General features: G+C 48.1%; 1 protein-coding gene across 1 annotated transcript in view; it reads right to left on the reverse strand.

Moving 5' to 3' along the window:
- Nucleotides 1-44: 44 nt before the first annotated feature.
- The window catches only part of pafah1b1a (platelet-activating factor acetylhydrolase 1b, regulatory subunit 1a), a 32,394-nt gene continuing 14,326 nt past the window's right edge, over nt 45-18,112 (reverse strand). Inside the window, exons 3-11 of the mRNA XM_084674238.1 lie at nt 15,768-15,852; nt 13,247-13,321; nt 12,744-12,950; nt 9,724-9,892; nt 7,732-7,834; nt 7,315-7,543; nt 5,552-5,653; nt 5,279-5,435; nt 45-3,753 (exon numbers count right to left, since the gene is read on the reverse strand). Of these exons, the coding sequence (XP_084530364.1) occupies nt 3,680-3,753; nt 5,279-5,435; nt 5,552-5,653; nt 7,315-7,543; nt 7,732-7,834; nt 9,724-9,892; nt 12,744-12,950; nt 13,247-13,321; nt 15,768-15,852 (1,201 nt within the window). The 3' untranslated portion in view covers nt 45-3,679. The remainder of the gene's footprint in view (nt 3,754-5,278; nt 5,436-5,551; nt 5,654-7,314; nt 7,544-7,731; nt 7,835-9,723; nt 9,893-12,743; nt 12,951-13,246; nt 13,322-15,767; nt 15,853-18,112) is intronic.

An 18,112-nucleotide genomic window follows, 5' to 3' on the forward strand; every position in this document is an offset into this window, starting at 1 on the left:
AGGCGAATCCCTTAACCCCAACCCAATGAAGACATTCAACATCCTTACAGATTTTTTTTTCTTTTATTATGTTGCAAACAATAATGACATCCAGTATATTGTTAACAATTTGCAGTGTGTGAAGAGTGAGACCATAAAAGCGAAAAACAAAAAATCCCGTTCAAGCCGTTTAGTCTGAAGCCCTCAATCTATTAACAAGGTTATAGCAGACGTATGGGTTTGAGGCTGGCAGGAAGGACTTAGACAGTGCAGCACTTGTCTGTCAGTCCACTCAACCACCAAGCCAATGCAGCATAGGGATTGCTTGGGACCTGCGAATGGCAAAAGTGATTTCTTTCACAGGGCACAACACTAAGGGTTGTTTTGTGAGCATTCATTCAATGAGAACTCTTTAAAAGGAGAGATGCACACATCTTACATCCTTCCTTGTCTAATCAAGAAAGGGAAAGCCGAGTTTATTCAAAAAGTCAGGACTAATCTCCATTTCAGGCTCAGAATTTGAACAGGACTTCGAAACCCATCTAAAGTCAGCAAATCGCAAGGAATGAGCGGCTTTGTAAATGACGACTGGCTTAGTCCAGAAAAAAATAACTGGACACCAAAGAGCGAACACAGACCAGGAAGTCTGACATCATATGCTAAACCAGATTGTACTAAGACCACTCCATTTTATTTGGCTTTAGCTAAAACATGTTTAACAGCATGGAACATTTCCATAACCATGTCCAGTTGTACTATAGAAGGCCAGAGTATGTAGCAACTGAATGAAGGCCAACTCTCTACCCAATGTCTCTCTGAGACAAAGTGAAAGCAGCTTGTAGTAATAAACATGTCTGTCTGACTAAAGCATGGGGCACTAGAGGAGGCATACGTGGTTTTCTCTAAAGGGGGGGGGGGGGGGTCTCCTTTGGAAAAGATCTAGTCTGCCGCAATCCCTTCGCACATAGTGTGGTAGGAAGATCAGATAGATCTGTCCTCCATCATACAGCAACAGACACAAACAATCTTTCTACAACCACATATAGAGTTGTCTGCAGTCATCATGCCAGCCGACCTGTCTGGTAAGGAGTCCATCTGGTGTCTTTGATACGTCAATACGCAAAATACACAGTACACATACACAGGGACACCGACTTACTGCCGAGAGATAAGAGTTTCTCTCCAACAGTACAATTTGTGATACTGGATTGATTAGCAATTCTCCTCTGACACCCCACTGTGGTGTCCTGCAGTTGAGCTCAGTCTCACATTATGCAATGCTAAGACACTAGCCTCCACCAGCAAGCCCCACCAGACAGTTCAGCCTCTGGTACAGGTTTACATGCAGCAGTGCTATTGTAGACAGGTCACAGGGCTCACACAAGCCACTATCAGAGGTTCAGCAGCAGGTAGCTACATCCAAAACACACAGGAACAGGAAAACTCTGCAAAGAAGCTAGATAAGATCGGTTAAGCTGTGGATTCTTTTTTATTATCATAGAATTGCATCGTAATGAAAAGGCTAATTAAAAATGATATCCATTTATGCATTTATTAATATGTTTAGATTTTTCGTACATCTTTGATCTCTGGACAAGACCAAAGATCAAATTAAAGCAGGGATGTGCAAGTTACAAGTTACTTACATTTTTTTCACCTGCTGCAGTTAGAATATGAAGCAAGATTTTTTTTAGTCTTTTCTTTTTTTAGTCTTTTTTTTTTTAAGGGGAATGGAATGGTTGGTCTCTATTGTTGATAGGAATTGGAATCGTCTCTGGTTTCCTCTTTTGTACATGTAGCATCCAATATCAGAATATGAACAGAACAGGAGAACGAGGTGCCACTCAGGAGAAACATTGTAAATGTTTCAGTAGGTCGGCAGACTTTGCCCAGAGATCCATTCTGCTAAAGCATTGAGCATTCTCCTGTGCTCAGCCTAGTCTAGCCCTAGACTAAGAACAAGGTCAAGCTGTGATGAGGGAACTGCACAGCACCTTAGGGATAAAGATGTCTTAATCACCTAAACCAGACCGCCTCCAAAAAATGCACAAACATGCTAGCATGTCAGCTGATGGCATTTCTTTACTTTTGATTCATCTCCCTACAGTTCACCAGTTTGGTCAAAACACAGATTTGGCGCTTCCCTCAGTAACATGCTTGGTTAACATTTCTTCTTTTTCCCCGCCACATAAAAAGCAAAAACCATATTTCTTATTTTCATGTTTGTCCTCCCTAAGAATGCAAAACTCTTTCCCCCCTCCCCAGGAGACATCTTTGCACATCCCCAAATAACCAACAGGGCAACTTTGACTCCTTGTCAGGCTTTGACATCTGAGATAGTCACTCAGAATTCACATATCAACATATCAAAGGCTAAAGCTCGACCTCTCTAACATACAACCTAGAGACTCAGCATTCAAGACAACTAAACGTCAAATTGCTTGCATGATTTAATAGACTGTAAAACCCTGTTGAGATCTGGTCCATAAAAAGGACAGAGACAGGGTTAAGTCAAATTTAAATCAGTAAGACTTGAGACGTCACAGCTAGACATCTTACTGTGGGAGACACCTTAGGTCCTAAAGATTAAAAGAGGTGTAACCCTGATGTCTGTACAGGACCAGTTGCTAGTGAAAGGCTGATTGCTCACCAGCGGCTGCAGTGACGCTTAATACCAGGCTAAACAGATAGGGGGCAGCGTTTCAGGTTGCATAACCTCACTTTATGCCAACCGTTAACCTGAATTGTTAAAAGTGAGTCCCAACTGCACATTAGCCAGGCTATTCAGAAAGCCAGAGAAGAAATGTCATCAATTTATTCGTGAACCCGAAGCATAATTAATTTAGGAGGATATTCCATTTTAAGTCTATCAGAGTAGTTAGCTTCTCAGTTAGGACGCATCGCCATGACAAGGGTACAAAGCTTTTTCACCCCAGAGGTCCAAAGACAACAGTTTGAAACATTCGTATATGCAGCCATTAATATATTATCTAGTTCCACATGAAGAGAAATGGTAATTACACTTCAGAAGTGATGTTACAAAGCTACAGATTATTCCAATAACAAAGCCCCACAGACAATCATATCTCCATTAAGGGATTACACTTTTCCTTTTGTCGTCGTTTCCCCTCAAAAGGTTACCAAGCTAGGCACCGACAGACTACGACAGTGAAAGGAGAGAAATAAGAGAAAAACAAACAAAATCCTAAATTTAAAAAAAATTGACAAAAATAAATCTGACACAAAGAACGACACTGTCATTTTTAAATTACCAGTTTTTAGTGCCCTACTATTTTTCTCTTTTTTTTCTCTTTTTTTTTTTTTTTTTTTTAAACACCCAGTCAAAAAACATCTGCCTTCAATAGGTAAGGCTGCGTTGACAGACGGCCAGCCTCATGTTAAACCTATGGTACTTCTAGACAACGTTATGTAAATTTACAGTATACAATTTTGGATTCACCATGCAAGAATACTTTTTTGTGTAACATTTAATAGCTCAATCTACATCCAGAATAATTTACATAAAAGGACAATAGTTATTGGACCAGAGGGCGATGGGAAATAACCATGGTTTGAGTGCAGTCAAAGGAGCCGGAAATGGTTGATGGGATATGGTTGGGGTGGAATGAGGAGAGGGCTGGGTGGTATTGGCTAGAGGGACAGGGCGGTTGGGATGGTGTTCCAATCTTCTAGGGTCCAATCAGCGGCACTCCCAAACTTTAACTGTTTGATCTACACTTCCGGTTACAACATACGGAGCAGCCTTGTGGAAATCTGTGGAACAGAGAAAGGGTGTCAGGGCGACAGCAAGAGGAAGCCAGGAGAGAGAGGGAGTCATTTCATATATACTGGTAATCAACATCTAATTTTGAGGTTTGAATATCTTGACAGTCTAATCAACAGTTTATTAACAGGAGTAATAAAAACAAACAAACATGATAAACAGTTTGCGCTTGGTACATGCATCCCCACAACTTCAGACAAACAACAAAAAGGTGTTTTGTATTCACACACACACAAAAAACTCTAGCATTCGTGTGTCAATCACTGGCTTACAGCAATGTTTTCTGTGTGTGCAAGATGCAGCGATTCATAAGCTGGGCTTCAAACGCCCTGCCAGAGAACGCAGGCTGGAGTGCCAGAAAGCCATCTCCGGAGAGTTCCCCAGCCTTGATCTATTCAAAACCCTTAGATTTGGTAAAAAGGGGAAAATCCTGGAGCGTTTGCTTACCTCGTAAGACCCCAGCTGTCAGGTGCCCTCAGGAAGATGAACTTAACCCCTTCCTTTTCAAAAAACCCTGCCTGAACTCCCTCCAACCAAAACAGCTTTGTGTAAACCTCTGCTCCACGATAGGAACTTCTAGCATTACACACCTAAGGGATAGAATAATGCGCTTCCTGACTTACCCAAGTTGAATCCCTACAAAGACATTTCAACAGCTCCAGCTATAACCAGTGGCAGAGACTGTGCGGGTTGGGAGGGGGGACACTACAGTCACCCAGAGAGTTAACAGTGAGGGACACTACACTCACCCAGAGAGGTAACAGTGGGGGACACTACACTCACCCAGAGAGTTAACAGTGAGGGACACTACACTCACCCAGAGAGGTAACAGTGGGGGACACTACACTCACCCAGAGAGTTAACAGTGAGGGACACTACACTCACCCAGAGAGGTAACAGTGGGGGACACTACACTCACCCAGAGAGTTAACAGTGAGGGACACTACACTCACCCAGAGAGGTAACAGTGGGGGACACAACACTCACCCAGAGAGGTAACAGTGGGGGACACTACACTCACCCAGAGAGGTAACAGTGGGGGACACAACACTCACCCAGAGGTAACAGTGGGGGACACTACACTCACCCAGAGGTAACAGAGGGGGACACTACACTCACCCAGAGAGGTGACAGTGGGGGACACTACACTCACCCAGAGGTAACAGAGGGGGACACTACACTCACCCAGAGGTAACAGAGGGGGACACAACACTCACCCAGAGGTAACAGTGGGGGACACTACACTCACCCAGAGGTAACAGAGGGGGACACTACACTCACCCAGAGAGGTGACAGTGGGGGACACTACACTCACCCAGAGGTAACAGAGGGGGACACTACACTCACCCAGAGAGGTAACAGTGGGGGACACTACACTCACCCAGAGAGGTAACAGTGGGGGACACTACACTCACCCAGAGGTAACAGAGGGGGACACTACACTCACCCAGAGAGGTGACAGTGGGGGACACTACACTCACCCAGAGAGGTGACAGTGGGGGACACTACACTCACCCAGAGAGGTAACAAAGTGTTCGTGAGCACTCAGAGTCTTCATGCAGCGCTTGTTCTTGTAGTCCCAGATCCTTAAGGTTTTGTCGTCAGCACAGCTCACGATGAACTTGCCTCCGGGGTGGACCAGCATCCCACGCACCCAGTTGTCATGACCAACCTGAAGACAGAGGATCTGGTGTTAAACATTGTGTGAAATGCACAGAGTTGGTGTGAACTGGGATGGATTTTCAACACAACGATGCATGTTGACAAGTGATTTCTGGGCGTGCTCACCAGTGTCATAAGGCACATGCCGATGCTGACGTCCCACATCTTGATGGTCTTGTCTCTAGAGCCAGATAGCAGGAAGGGCCCAGGCTTGCCACTCTTCTTAGTCTGGCAGAACAAAGATAAGCAAATACCATATTGATGACCTCCAATCAACACAAGGACATGCAAAGACAGGACTTCAGGAGTCTTTACCACTGGGACAATCTGCCTATTATTGATTCTCAAAGCATGAATAAGTAGATTAGAAATGTTTGCTTGAATTAATTTAATAGATTGTCAGGTCAATGTAGGGATGCAAAGCACAATATTGCATATCACAAAAGCTACATAAACCCCGTCCACTGAATTCAGTCTGTTCTGACACCCACGCAGCCTTTGATACATTGAACATTAGCATATGAGAATTAGACTACAAAAAGAATGCTTAGAGGAGACATCTCCATGGCAGAGCACCCACTTCAGATATTCAATTACACCGGCAGCTTTGAAGTGGGAGCTATTCTGCTCAGGTTCAGGGCCAATCAACAGGCTTTCCAAGTCACGTATGTCATATTCAACAGAGCGGGACATCCATGGACGTCTAAGAGGGAATTCACCAAGACCAATATTTGACTGGATACTTTCTCCCGTTTACACTTTGCATAAATGTAACTGAATGTAATCTCTCCTTTGCCAGGGGATGATAGAGACACGTGTGCATGTGTTTGTCTTTCAGCACTTGCTCACAATTTGTCTGTAGCCAAACACAAACACAGCGTCCTACTGTGCCTACAGTGTGACTGTGTTTCAGGCACACTGAGGCGAAGCCATTACATGCTTAATAATTCTGACAGCAACCGGGGAGAGCATTTTCAAATAGTACTTGTTCCCTTGGGCAGTCCCATCCAAAGCATTGAGAACAGAACGGCCCTAAATGTCAGAGTTACATGTGGCTGCCTTAGTTCAATAAACTGTGACAGTATAATTGATGTCAGGAGAACCCGTAATCATTCATCCCGAACAGGCATGGCTAGATAAACAACAAGTTATCGTCTTCAAAGTCGCCCAAAACTTGCTTGGAAATGTTTAATGGAAATGTTAATGTCCACTTTTCAGTTTGTACATTGAGTTAGCCACCGTCTGTCTTCAGTTCTGTCTTGAGAGAGAGTCCAAGTTCAACACTTCAATCGCAGCATTGATTTGGCATTTCTTACTGTTTTATTATGTGCAGGTTTGAACAGAGAATTCAACCGAAGAATGAACAGAACCACTCAAAACTTCTTCCGTGAAGGGAACATTGCACTTCATTGTGTTGGGGGTGAAGGGCTTTGACAGGGCTCATGCTGTGAGGGCAAATGTTGTTTTAATCAGATGAGTCTGAAATTGGACATGCTTGATCACAAGACTGCTGGTGTGTGTGTGTGTGTATCCTACCCTGCTGTCTCCTCTCTGGGCAGTGTGTGTGTGTGTGTGTGTGTGTGTGCGCTAGTAACAGACAACCTCCCATCCACTCACAAGGGCTCAGAGTTGACCCTGGGCCATGATATGGCTTCTTGCTGCGTACACATTATTTCATGGTTGGATTCAATTACATCTGTTTGGCCCAGGCACTTCCCAAGTAACCCGTCTGAGAGAGGTGGGTAATGCAGCCAAGCATCACAGATCATCATCGTCTACAGAAAATCCCCTGGTAGTGTAAACAGAGGCCCCCGATTTCTCTCCCACTCACAACTACGCTTTGAATGGAAGATGCGATCTTTGTGTGTGTGTTGCGGGTGGGCACTCACCTCTGACCCCGTGGCCTCCAGGATGGTGGGGTGGGCGCTCTCTGGGGCCCAGGAGATGCACTCCACCACGTGCTCGTGCTCCCGCAGCTCCGCCTTGCACTCCTTGGAGGCCACCACCCACACGCGCACCGTCTGGTCGTTGGAGCAGCTGGCGATCAGGGTGCCGTCCTGGTTGGGCCGCACCATGCGCACCCACTCCCTGTGGCCTGTGAAGGTCTTCACGCAGTAGCTGGTGGAGAGAGAGGGGGAGGTAGAAGACAGGGTCGGGGGAGGTTAAACATGCAGCATGTGTAACATAGCTGAACTGAAAAACCTTTGAATCGGAAGTATGACAGAGAATGACATTTTCTATGATCACAAAGTTGGCTATTGACACCAGTAAAAATGTACCAGAACCGTCAAGATCAGAGTCCTTACCCAGTGGCCACCTCCCACATCTTGATGGTTTTGTCCCTCGATGCTGACACTATGTGATCTCCGTTGGGCATGATGGCTACAGATGAAACATTGTGGTCATGTCCTGGGGGGGGGGGAAGGAATAATCATGAGAATGTCTTCTTTCGGGTTAGGATGACGGATGAGTGATGATCCCAAAAATGGTACACTGCTATTTGAAGCATAGCTATTAGACTCAAGTCTAGACTCCCTTAACCCTTACCTAACGTGTGACTTCAATTCAGATTGACTTGAAAGCCTATAGTTAACTAGTCATCTGAACCAAACATGTCGTTAAAGAGGGGTTTGGGCCAAATTAGTCAATTAGGTGATGGGCGAGACGGCCAATTTGCCAAGCGTTGCTTTGTTCTCGGGAAGTAAGAGCTAGCTAATTACCTACATGCCCAGCCATATTGAGCTGCTAAACAGATGAGGAAATGGTAAGTACGCCGTGGGTTCTAAAAGGCCAGCTTAAATATGGGGGCATGCCCCCCCCCCCACCCCACACACACACACACACAGAACACTACTGGCAGTAATAATGGGTGGCAGCTTCACAGAAACATTATCTGGTGTTGAAGAGGATAATTAAACTGCTGTCCAAATCTGCACTAATCTCCACTGCCAAACCAGCCAGCATAGTGAAAAGGGGAGGGGAATATTGAGAGGGGGAAAAAAGGTGGAAATGACAAAGTAGGTTGGAGGGGTAAGGGGAAAAGGAAAGAGGGGGATGAGCGGAGAAACTGTGAGAAAGACCAAGAGTACTTTAAAAAGGGGGAGGTAGAGGCAGGAAGGAAGACTGCAAGAGATACGAGAGAAAGAGTTTCTTAAAGAGATGAGAAATAAAAGATGAACGTAAATGTGTCGGAGAGAGAGTGTCAGGCTGAGAGAAGCGAGGGCTCCCGGCGCTGCTTCCCAGTGTGAACACAGCCTGTCTCTCTGAGGGCAACACGCCCGCTCCGACTGACACAGTGGAAATTACACCCAAAAAAGGGATTTGAAACGACTGAAAACGTTAGTTTTAGTTACACAAACGTCTGGGTTAACAACTTCAATGGGGATAAAAAATGATTGAGTGGCAGGGAGTGGATTATGTTATTCTTTCAAATTCATTAATGTACAGGCTTCTTAAGAGCCAATTTGGTGAGACATTTGGGGGGGATTTTAAGGGAGGGGGGAGGGGGTCAAACATAGCCTTGATATGTTTTGGGATTCCAAACAGTTCCAGCAGGACTGGAAATCCACTCTGACGGTGGTCCCTGTATCAGTTCAAGCCTGCAGGCACAAGGAGAGATACGCCTTGGCAATTTACTGAGCAATTAGGATTTTAAAAGGAGGGGGGAAGGGGCTGCCTAAGGACTGGTCCATTTAGAGTGTGCACAACATGCACTCCAGGTTGGGGGGGGACAGGCTTCTGAGAATATGCCATTACACTCTTAATATCAGATGCTGAAAATGAATGAATTCCAGAGAGATTTGGACCCATGTGCCTGTAGGTGGGTAGATTGAGAAGCTCAGAGTGGCCCCCATTAGAGACGAGTGGTGGGCAGGATTAGTATGTTCTGTTATTGGTTCGTGAATGGCAGCTATGGCACCTGCGTCCCCAAACAAAGGCTCTTCTCCTTCACTGCAGCCTCTAACCAAGCATACCTAAAGGTCGTTTTAAAAGTGACATCACATAAAGGTTGTGTTGACAGTTTGTCTTTGTGTGCATCATGCTCCATGTATGCTCTATGTGTTTATTCTTCATTTCGATGTAAAGCACGTTGATAAACACCTGTTGTTTAAAATGTGCTCTGTAAAACAGTGGCTAATTAAACCAGCTCTCTCACTGAACAATCGTGATTTCATAAGGGTTTGGGACGTGTTCCTGACCTGCACCGTGACCCATATTCACACAGCCACACACCCTCCCCATATGACATCATGGTAAACAGCGTGGTGGACAAAGCCCAGCCTCTCCCGCCACCTTACCATGCATGGTCCTGATGCACTCAAAGCCTTGGAAGTCCCACAGCTTGATGGTCATATCTGCGGAGCAGGAGGCCAGCAGCTTGCCAGTCTGGTCAAAGGAGATGTCCTGCACAGAGTCTGTGTGGCCCTTCAGCGTGCGCTCAAAGTCTCCCGTCTCGTAGTCCCACACCTGGGGGTGGAACGACACCAATGAACACGGGCGCACATCCGAGAAATGAACCAAAAACATACACGGGAAAAAAATGAACAAACACAACAACAACAACAACAAAAAACAGGCCACAGCTGCTCCCTCAAATATCCCACCCCCCCTCCCCATGCCATGACCAGGAGAGACGGCACATGCCGCATCATCAACACTCCATGTCATTCTGTCGCCTGCCTCGGTATCAACACACCCAAAACAAGCTCAGACAGAGGCAGGTTGAGACTGGCAGAGAGAGTCAATCATGTAATCTGCTGTTGCAAATCATGATAATGAAGCATTGAGAGGGGGGGGGGGGGGGGTTCTGGAACACTTGAAAAGGTATCAGACATGTAGATGTCACCGAGACGGAGATTCATCTCAGGTACATTCAGTAGTTTCAAATTCAACGTGCTGGTTCTGTCCCACTACATTTTCAGTGACAAAACCTTTCTCTGCTTATACTGCGTTTCCTCAGAATGTATGTTTCGAAAATCTGTATGTATGGTGGGATAAACTCAGGGTGTCCGGTCTTTGGTGAACATGCAACATTGACAGTGGAGTCTGTACAGAAAGTGGAAACAGTGTGGTTGCTTCTCAGTCAGACTGTTATCCAAATCTTCCTGCTTCCAGGCAGCCAGACGGACGAGGAGGGATAAGCTGTCCTCCGTTGGGAGGGGGGGGGGGGGGGATCTGGCTGTCAGAGGACATCCCCTCCTTCTGCCTCATATGGGCTTCCCCTACTGCCAAGGTAGCCCCCCCAGCTCCCGGCTTCACAAATTGGTGAAGTCTACCACAAAATCGACCTGCCCAGACTCGCGCCATATTTGCTTCACCAGTTATGACAGCGGCCGAAGTCTCTTCACAGGAGCTCCAGGTGATAGCTCAGTAAGATGACAATGTAGCCAGACCATCAGGAGGGGGTGAACCTAAAAGTGACCTTTGTGCCTGTGCTTGCAACCTCATGAGTCTCTATGAATACCATGGTCAACAAAACCATAACGAGGAGATACCAACCATTAGTAACACTCTGCTCAAAGAAAAAAGATGGACTTAATTGCCTATGTCCGGGGTGAGAAATGTTTTGCATGGGGAGGCATCAAAAGTCCCAGAGTGAGAGCATGTCACGCTGGGCTGTGGCTGTCTGGCCTGATTAGAGTGAGCTGCCTTTAGGAAGGCTGTCATAACACCCTGCAGATAAAGGGGGACAGCTTGGACTTGTCAAACCTGCTCATTTGCATACTACCATGGTGAAGGGCCTTGACCCAGGGTAGTGTGTACAGAGTTGTTGTGCGCCGATCTGCCACGTTTGAAGAGGATGGTGGACGGAGGGAAGGAGAGAGAGAAAGATATACAGAGTGAGGAGAACAAAGAACTAAGGTGAGAACCAAAGCACAAGGAGCAGGAAGGAGAGTGAGAGCTACCGAGGTTTGGCTGCGCAGCACCAAGGCCCCATGACGATTACCACCCTAGCATACTAATGAGAGAAGGAGAAAAAAAAAAAAAAAGAATAGTTTGTGACTGCAGGCAAACGTAGACGGCCTCACTGGAATGTCAGAGAGAGAGAGAGGGGGGGGGGAGAGAGAGAGAGAGAGGGAGAGGGAGAGGAAGGGGGGGGGAGAGGGGGAGAGAAAAGCGAGAGGCAGGTTGCTCGGGTTCAACTCCCCTGGTTAAAGATTTAACTGCAATGTTTCGGAAGAGAACTAGGGCATAGGGGGGAGACCGGGCCAGGAACAACGGCAAGGCAAGGGAGAAGATGAGGGAGGGGAGGGAGGGGGAAATGTGGAGATTCAGGCATGCTGGGCCTGTTTCCTGGGGATGGTCGGCTGGCGGGCTGGCGGGCAGCACTCAAGCAGAGGATGAATTTGTGGGGCGGTGGGAGCAGAACAGGGAATGGGGTGTCTAGCTGGGAGGAAGGTGGGTTTGGGAAGAGAAGAGCCCAATGTAAGAGTGGAGACAAATGGAGGAGTTACATGCATCTCTGATTCCTTATGAATAAATCATAGTGCACAAATATTTATACTGAAAGCGTGGGGAGGGGGTGGCGGGGGGGGTAGCAGTAGCACTGGGCCAAACAGACCAGGCTGTAAATATAGCAGAATGATTGTAGACTTCCCATTTGGGATTTATATATAGAAATGACAGTATGGGTGGCGGATGGCAGTGGAGGTGGCTGTAGGACAGGGCGTGTCCTGAAAAGGGCAGAGAATGCTGAACAGAGAGCTTCAGACAGCAGGAGGGAGAGAGAGAGAAAGAGATAAGAGAGAGAGAGAGAGAGAGAGAGAGAGAGGTAGGGAGGGAGGGACAGACATGGGCAGAAAGAGGCTGGAGGGAGAGCAGAGTGTGGTAGTGCTGATGCCAGGCTGGTACACAGGCTGAATGGAGAACAAGGCCAGGATGCTCATCGCCTGGGGAACGCAGGAAGCTCAAAAACACTGCGTCTTTTAACAGAGCACCCCTCCTCTTTCAGCCCCCGGCACTCCCCACCCTCTCTCGTGGACAGCGCTGACGACTGTCACAAGATAAAACGGAGGGGGGGGGGGGGGTTGTGCTACTAGAAGTTCAAAGTCACCCAAATACACTAGCGGGGAACAAAGCTCAGTGGTACAACAGTGCAATTCAATAGGCCAGACGGTTATGTGGTTAACCTTAAAAACGACAATCAAAACACGGCTTGTGATACAACATGGAATGTGACATTCCAGTCCCAACAAAGTGCTATTATCCTACACCTGTGGGTGACATATCCTCTTTGGGGTTGCTTAGAGCGTACTTTATCCACTGTCACTTCCAACCTCCCATAGGTAGGGTGGTTCTACCCTCCCTGCAGGCTGACCTTGATGGTGGCGTCCTCTGAGGCCGAGACCATGACGCTGAACACGGGATGGAAGATGACGCGGGTGACCGGGCTGCGGTGGCCGCTCAGCGCATATTTCTCGGGCGGGCGTGGGATCCACTCTTTGGGGTCCCGCTTCTGGGTGACGGGCCCACCCAGGGTGATCTCCTCCTTCGCCTCGTTCAGCTTCGACTCCAGCTCCATGACCTGTCAACATCAGGAGGGAATGATGAAAAACCGCCAATGCAGAGACTTCAGAATGACATTACTGATCTGAGAGGTGCAATATGTTGATAACAAATGTGTTTGAGTTGCTGGTTCAAATGGTAAAGTTGTTTACATGTAATACAAATCTTGAGGACAACACATCTCAAGTTTAAAGGTCAAAAACTAAAGCAAGCACAAGATTGGTGGATGCCTGATGACGCGTTCATGTAGTCACGGGCCAATCACAAGATCCGCAGAAAATCAGTCCTCGTAATACAAAAAATAAAATGACAAACCTTCTTTTGTAATCTGATGACTGAGGTCCATTTCTTTTCCAAAAGGCCGGCATACTTCTTATCCAATTCTTCATTCTGGAGGGCAAAACAACACAAACGGGCAGATGAAAAGAAAGAAAGACGGGCAAAACAATATCCCAGGCTTAGTTTAATCAGGGTGGCTAGGAGTCGCCCTGGGGCCCAGATGGGCCTGCCTGCAGAGTCTTGAGGCCCTGTAATTTACTCCTCGACGACCAATGGCTGTCACCACAGAGAGCGGCTGGTCATCCCAGAGTCCCTACAGTCATAATCCCTCCCTCACATAGGCTAATCTCCTGCAGACAAGGAAGGCTTACGCAGTTTACAGGCACACAAACAGTCGACCGGAGTCAGTGAAGGGAAGTTAACTTGAGGGCAGCCTTATGGTGACTGCCGTCTGAGCTACAGCACAGGGCAGAGGCTGCTCCGCTCCACTGGGCTGGGCCCATGACAGACACTAGGTGTTGGGCGCTCATGCTAATCTCAACCTACACGGGGTACGTGCAACATTGTGTGATGAAGGACAAACAACTCAACTCCATTTTACAAACAAGGTGTGTGTGAGCCTGCCTGCCTGTGTGTCATGGAGACAGGAGGCATATGGTGCCCACATGGTGCCCACCCCCACATGGCAGCCAGGCAGAGCTGCAGTGGTCCTGCCTGGCCCCACACCTGCCTGGGGAGTCTCTACTACGCTCATCAAAGCCTTCATCACAATGCTGCCCTCTCCCTCCTCCCACACAGAACAACAGACAGAGAGGAGAGCGGGGGGGACACCTCAAGATGCACCACAATCAGAATGTGAAGGCGCGCACATACACCCACACCTTCAATATTAGACAGACAAAAAGGAAAGTAGATGAACATGAATTTTTGGAAGGATTTTTAACCCAGTTTGAGGGCGAAAACCTCCATTAGAGCAGAACAAATCCAGACAGACAACCAGGTCTCTATTTCAGTGGGGGGAGGGCTCACACTATTGGCTTCGTTTTCTGATTTCACACCCATTACGTTCATCCTCTCATGGAAACAAAAGGGACCATCATGGAGGTGTGAAGAGTTGCAAGCTTTGCGGTGTGTGAGTGTGTGTGTGTGTATGTGTGTGAGAGTGTGTGTGTGTGTGTGTGGGGGGGGGGGGGGGTGATGCATTGCTGCTACCCCTTGACAGTGAGCACTCTGACGGAAAATCGGAGGTGTCTGAGATAACAGTCGCCGCCACTCCCTGGCGCTGAGGGCGCTAAGACAAGGGGCGGGTTGAGAGGGGTCGTGGTACTGTGTCCGAGAGGAGAGATAAAGGGAGGGAGGAGGAGGAGGAGAGGGGGGATGGTGGTGGTCTGATCTGCCATCTGCCTGGACCCTCTGCCGATGGCTTAGCTAAACACACCCAGCTGGCTAGGCACTGCACATACACACACAAAGACAAGCATGCGCCAGTCTTTAATCGCTGCTGTCTGCCAGTCAGTCAGCAGGGTGCATGTGTGTGTGCCCATGCCAGGCTACAGCTATGGTAGAGATGCCCTCTGCCCACACTCCTAAAGTAACACACCACCACACAAACAACATCCCTACCACCTACAGCATTAAAAAATGTTTAAAAAAAACATTTTAGGCTACCTATTCATAATAATGGCATGGGGCACCACTTCAGTGAGTAACGAGCCTATAAGGTTGAATGGAGGTACTGTTAAACGGGGAGCATCGTTAAAGGCGCGTTTCAGCAGGGCCTCACCAAGGTGCGCCTGCTTAGCGACCGACACCGTCAGGAGACATCTAGCTCTGTAGGACTGATCTTTTATTCATGCTGTTTCCACTGGGCTGGGATGGAGGGAGGGATGGAGGGAGGGACAAGGAGAGGGGATGGAGGAAGAGAGGAGAGAAAACAGAGAGAGCGAGCATTAGAGATATAGCAAAAGAGAGAGAGAGCAAGAAAGAGAGAGCTGGCTGCCTCTTAAATGCTGTCCCCGTCTGTCGCCCCCACAAGCAGGGTTGGAATACGGAGAAAAGACAGGGAGAGATGGGCAGTGGAGGAAAAGAGTGATGGAATGAAGGGCAAAAAGGAAGAGGGGGGGGGGGAGAAGAGAGAAACAGGTGACATATGAAACAAAGTCCAGGGTGTGAGAAGGGAGGGGGGAGGGGAGGCAACATTTCCATGAAGTGCTGCCCGCCTCCCTGTGAAGCATGTTTGTATAGGCTTCACACACTCCGCCGGCTCTGTTGTTCCAGGCTGTATCTCTACCTGCTCTTGGTACTGCTAACCAGGCTAAGGACATCTGCAATTTCAGCTCACATTTATCCTCCTGTATGTGTGTGTGTATATGAATGTTGTGTGCATGTGTAGGTGTGCATGCCTGTGTGTCGGACAGCCTAATAAAGACTGGATCAGCTTAATTGGCCGCATACGTTTTAAGTCACACAAGCGTGAACTCAATTACAACATGGAATAAAGTGGGAATTAAGGCATATTGTTTGGGTAAATTGACCTGATTGATTGTGCATGTCTTACCATGTCTATTTCCGCCTCTTTCTTGAAAACTGAATAGGCCTCTTCATATCCATTGGAACGCAGGTAATCGGCTATCGCTCGATTTCTGAAACGGACAAAAGAAACGCCCATCAGCTTTCTTGAGGTGACCACAGGGTAGTTTTAAACTGAGGAGAAAAAGCTTGAGTCAGGGATTCTGCTTAATAAAAACCAAACAAAAGACGTGGAATGTCAAACAAAAGACTTAAAATTACACGCCCCTTTTAGGGACAAGAAAATCAGGTAAGAGAGAAAATCACACACACACCAGATAGACATCTGTCTTTTCTTTATAATGAGCTCTTGTTGCTGTGGGCAAATAATATGAGGACTGACCCCCACAGAGCTGATGGAAAAATGAGAAATACTGTACAGCAGAGAAAACACACGTTTGCACACACACACACACACACACACACACACACACACACACACACACACACACACACACACACACACACACACACACACACACACACACACACACACACACACACACACACACACACACACACACACACACACACACACACACACACACACACACACAGAGAGAGAGAGTGCACAAATACATTTCTGCGGGCTGAATCAGCTGCTGGGCAAGACACACACTACAGACACGAGCACACACACTGCATACACCCGGACCAGAACAAGCAGACAGCATCCAGAGGCTATTCAAAGCAGCAGACTTTCCATGAGGAGGTGATCCAGTGATAAGGAGGGAGTAACGGCAGCAGGCGGGTTGAGATGCGGTGAGATGCTGAGATAAGGAGCACAAAGGACCAGACAGACAGACCAGACACCCAGTCTGACACCCGTCCTCATGCACGCCACACTAGTGTGTATGTGTGTGTAGTGTTACCTATTACATGCCAGCATTCACTCACACAAACACAAAACCATAATACGTGCTTATTCTACCGCTGTAGCCTTAAAGGCGAGCTAAATTTACCCAGAGCGGTTTATTTCCGTGTTCACAACCCATTCCGTCAAAACAGTATTAAGGTGAATGGATTTGCAGTGGGAGCTGTAATGAGAGTTGGAGCTCACTGGTGGTTCAAAGAGGCCTGAGGGCCTCAGGAGGTGACGCCTACAGCCCTGCAGTGTCACCATGAATGTGCTGCTCTGCACTTGAAACCAGTAGTCAACACAGGGCCAGTATTGTCCCGTTAACGGATTCAGAGTGACTCGTTATGCTCTGGAAGTGACGCCGTGAACAGAAGCCAACAACGGCTTGTCAGGTAAGCTCTGAGATTTGACCGGCCAGGGTGAGTGCGTGAGAGTGAGTCTGTCAGGACATTGCAGAGGACAGCATTGTCTGTTTTCCCCCTCCTCTGAGGGTTACAGTACCCCTGTACCCCCTCCTCTGAGGGTTACAGTACCCCTGTACCCCCTCCTCTGAGGGTTACAGTACCCCTGTACCCCCTCCTCTGGGTGTTACAGCACTCCCTGTACCCCCTCCTCTGGGTGTTACAGCACTCCCTGTACCCCCTCCTCTGGGTGTTACAGCACCCCTGTACCCCCTCCTCTGGGTGTTACAGCACCCCTGTACCCCCTCCTCTGGGTGTTACAGCACCCCTGTACCCCCTCCTCTGGGTGTTACAGCACTCCCTGTACCCCCTCCTCTGGGTGTTACAGCACCCCTGTACCCCCTCCTCTGGGTGTTACAGCACCCCTGTACCCCCTCCTCTGGGTGTTACAGCACCCCTGTACCCCCTCCTCTGGGTGTTACAGTACCCCTGTACCCCCTCCTCTGGGTGTTACAGCACCCCTGTACCCCCTCCTCTGGGTGTTACAGTACCCCTGTACCCCCTCCTCTGGGTGTTACAGCACCCCTGTACCCCCTCCTCTGGGTGTTACAGCACCCCTGTACCCCCTCCTCTGGGTGTTACAGCACCCCTGTACCCCCTCCTCTGGGTGTTACAGTACCCCTGTACCCCCTCCTCTGGGTGTTACAGCACCCCTGTACCCCCTCCTCTGGGTGTTACAGCACTCCCTGTAGCCCCTACTTTGGGTGTTACAGCACTCCCTGTAGTCCTTCCTCTGGGTGTAGCACCCCTTTGCTAAGCTGAAGGTTAGCAGGAAGTTAGCGCGCAATGGACAGACTTCTGCACGACAACTGAAGGACAAGGGAGTGTGTGTGTGTGTTGTGGGGACAGAGGGTGCATGGGAGTGCATGTCTGTGTGCATGATGGTCTGAGCCTGTGTAGAAGCAGGTGAGCAGTGTCTGTATACATCATAACTCCACCCCGGCTAGTGCCTGTCACCTCCTCCATACTCGTCAGTGTGATGGCTTGATGCTGCGGCCGCTCCATACACAATGT

The sequence above is a fragment of the Hypomesus nipponensis genome, chromosome 15 (genome assembly GCF_054491055.1).
Source record: "Hypomesus nipponensis isolate SF chromosome 15, ASM5449105v1, whole genome shotgun sequence".
Classification (NCBI taxonomy): domain Eukaryota; kingdom Metazoa; phylum Chordata; class Actinopteri; order Osmeriformes; family Osmeridae; genus Hypomesus; species Hypomesus nipponensis.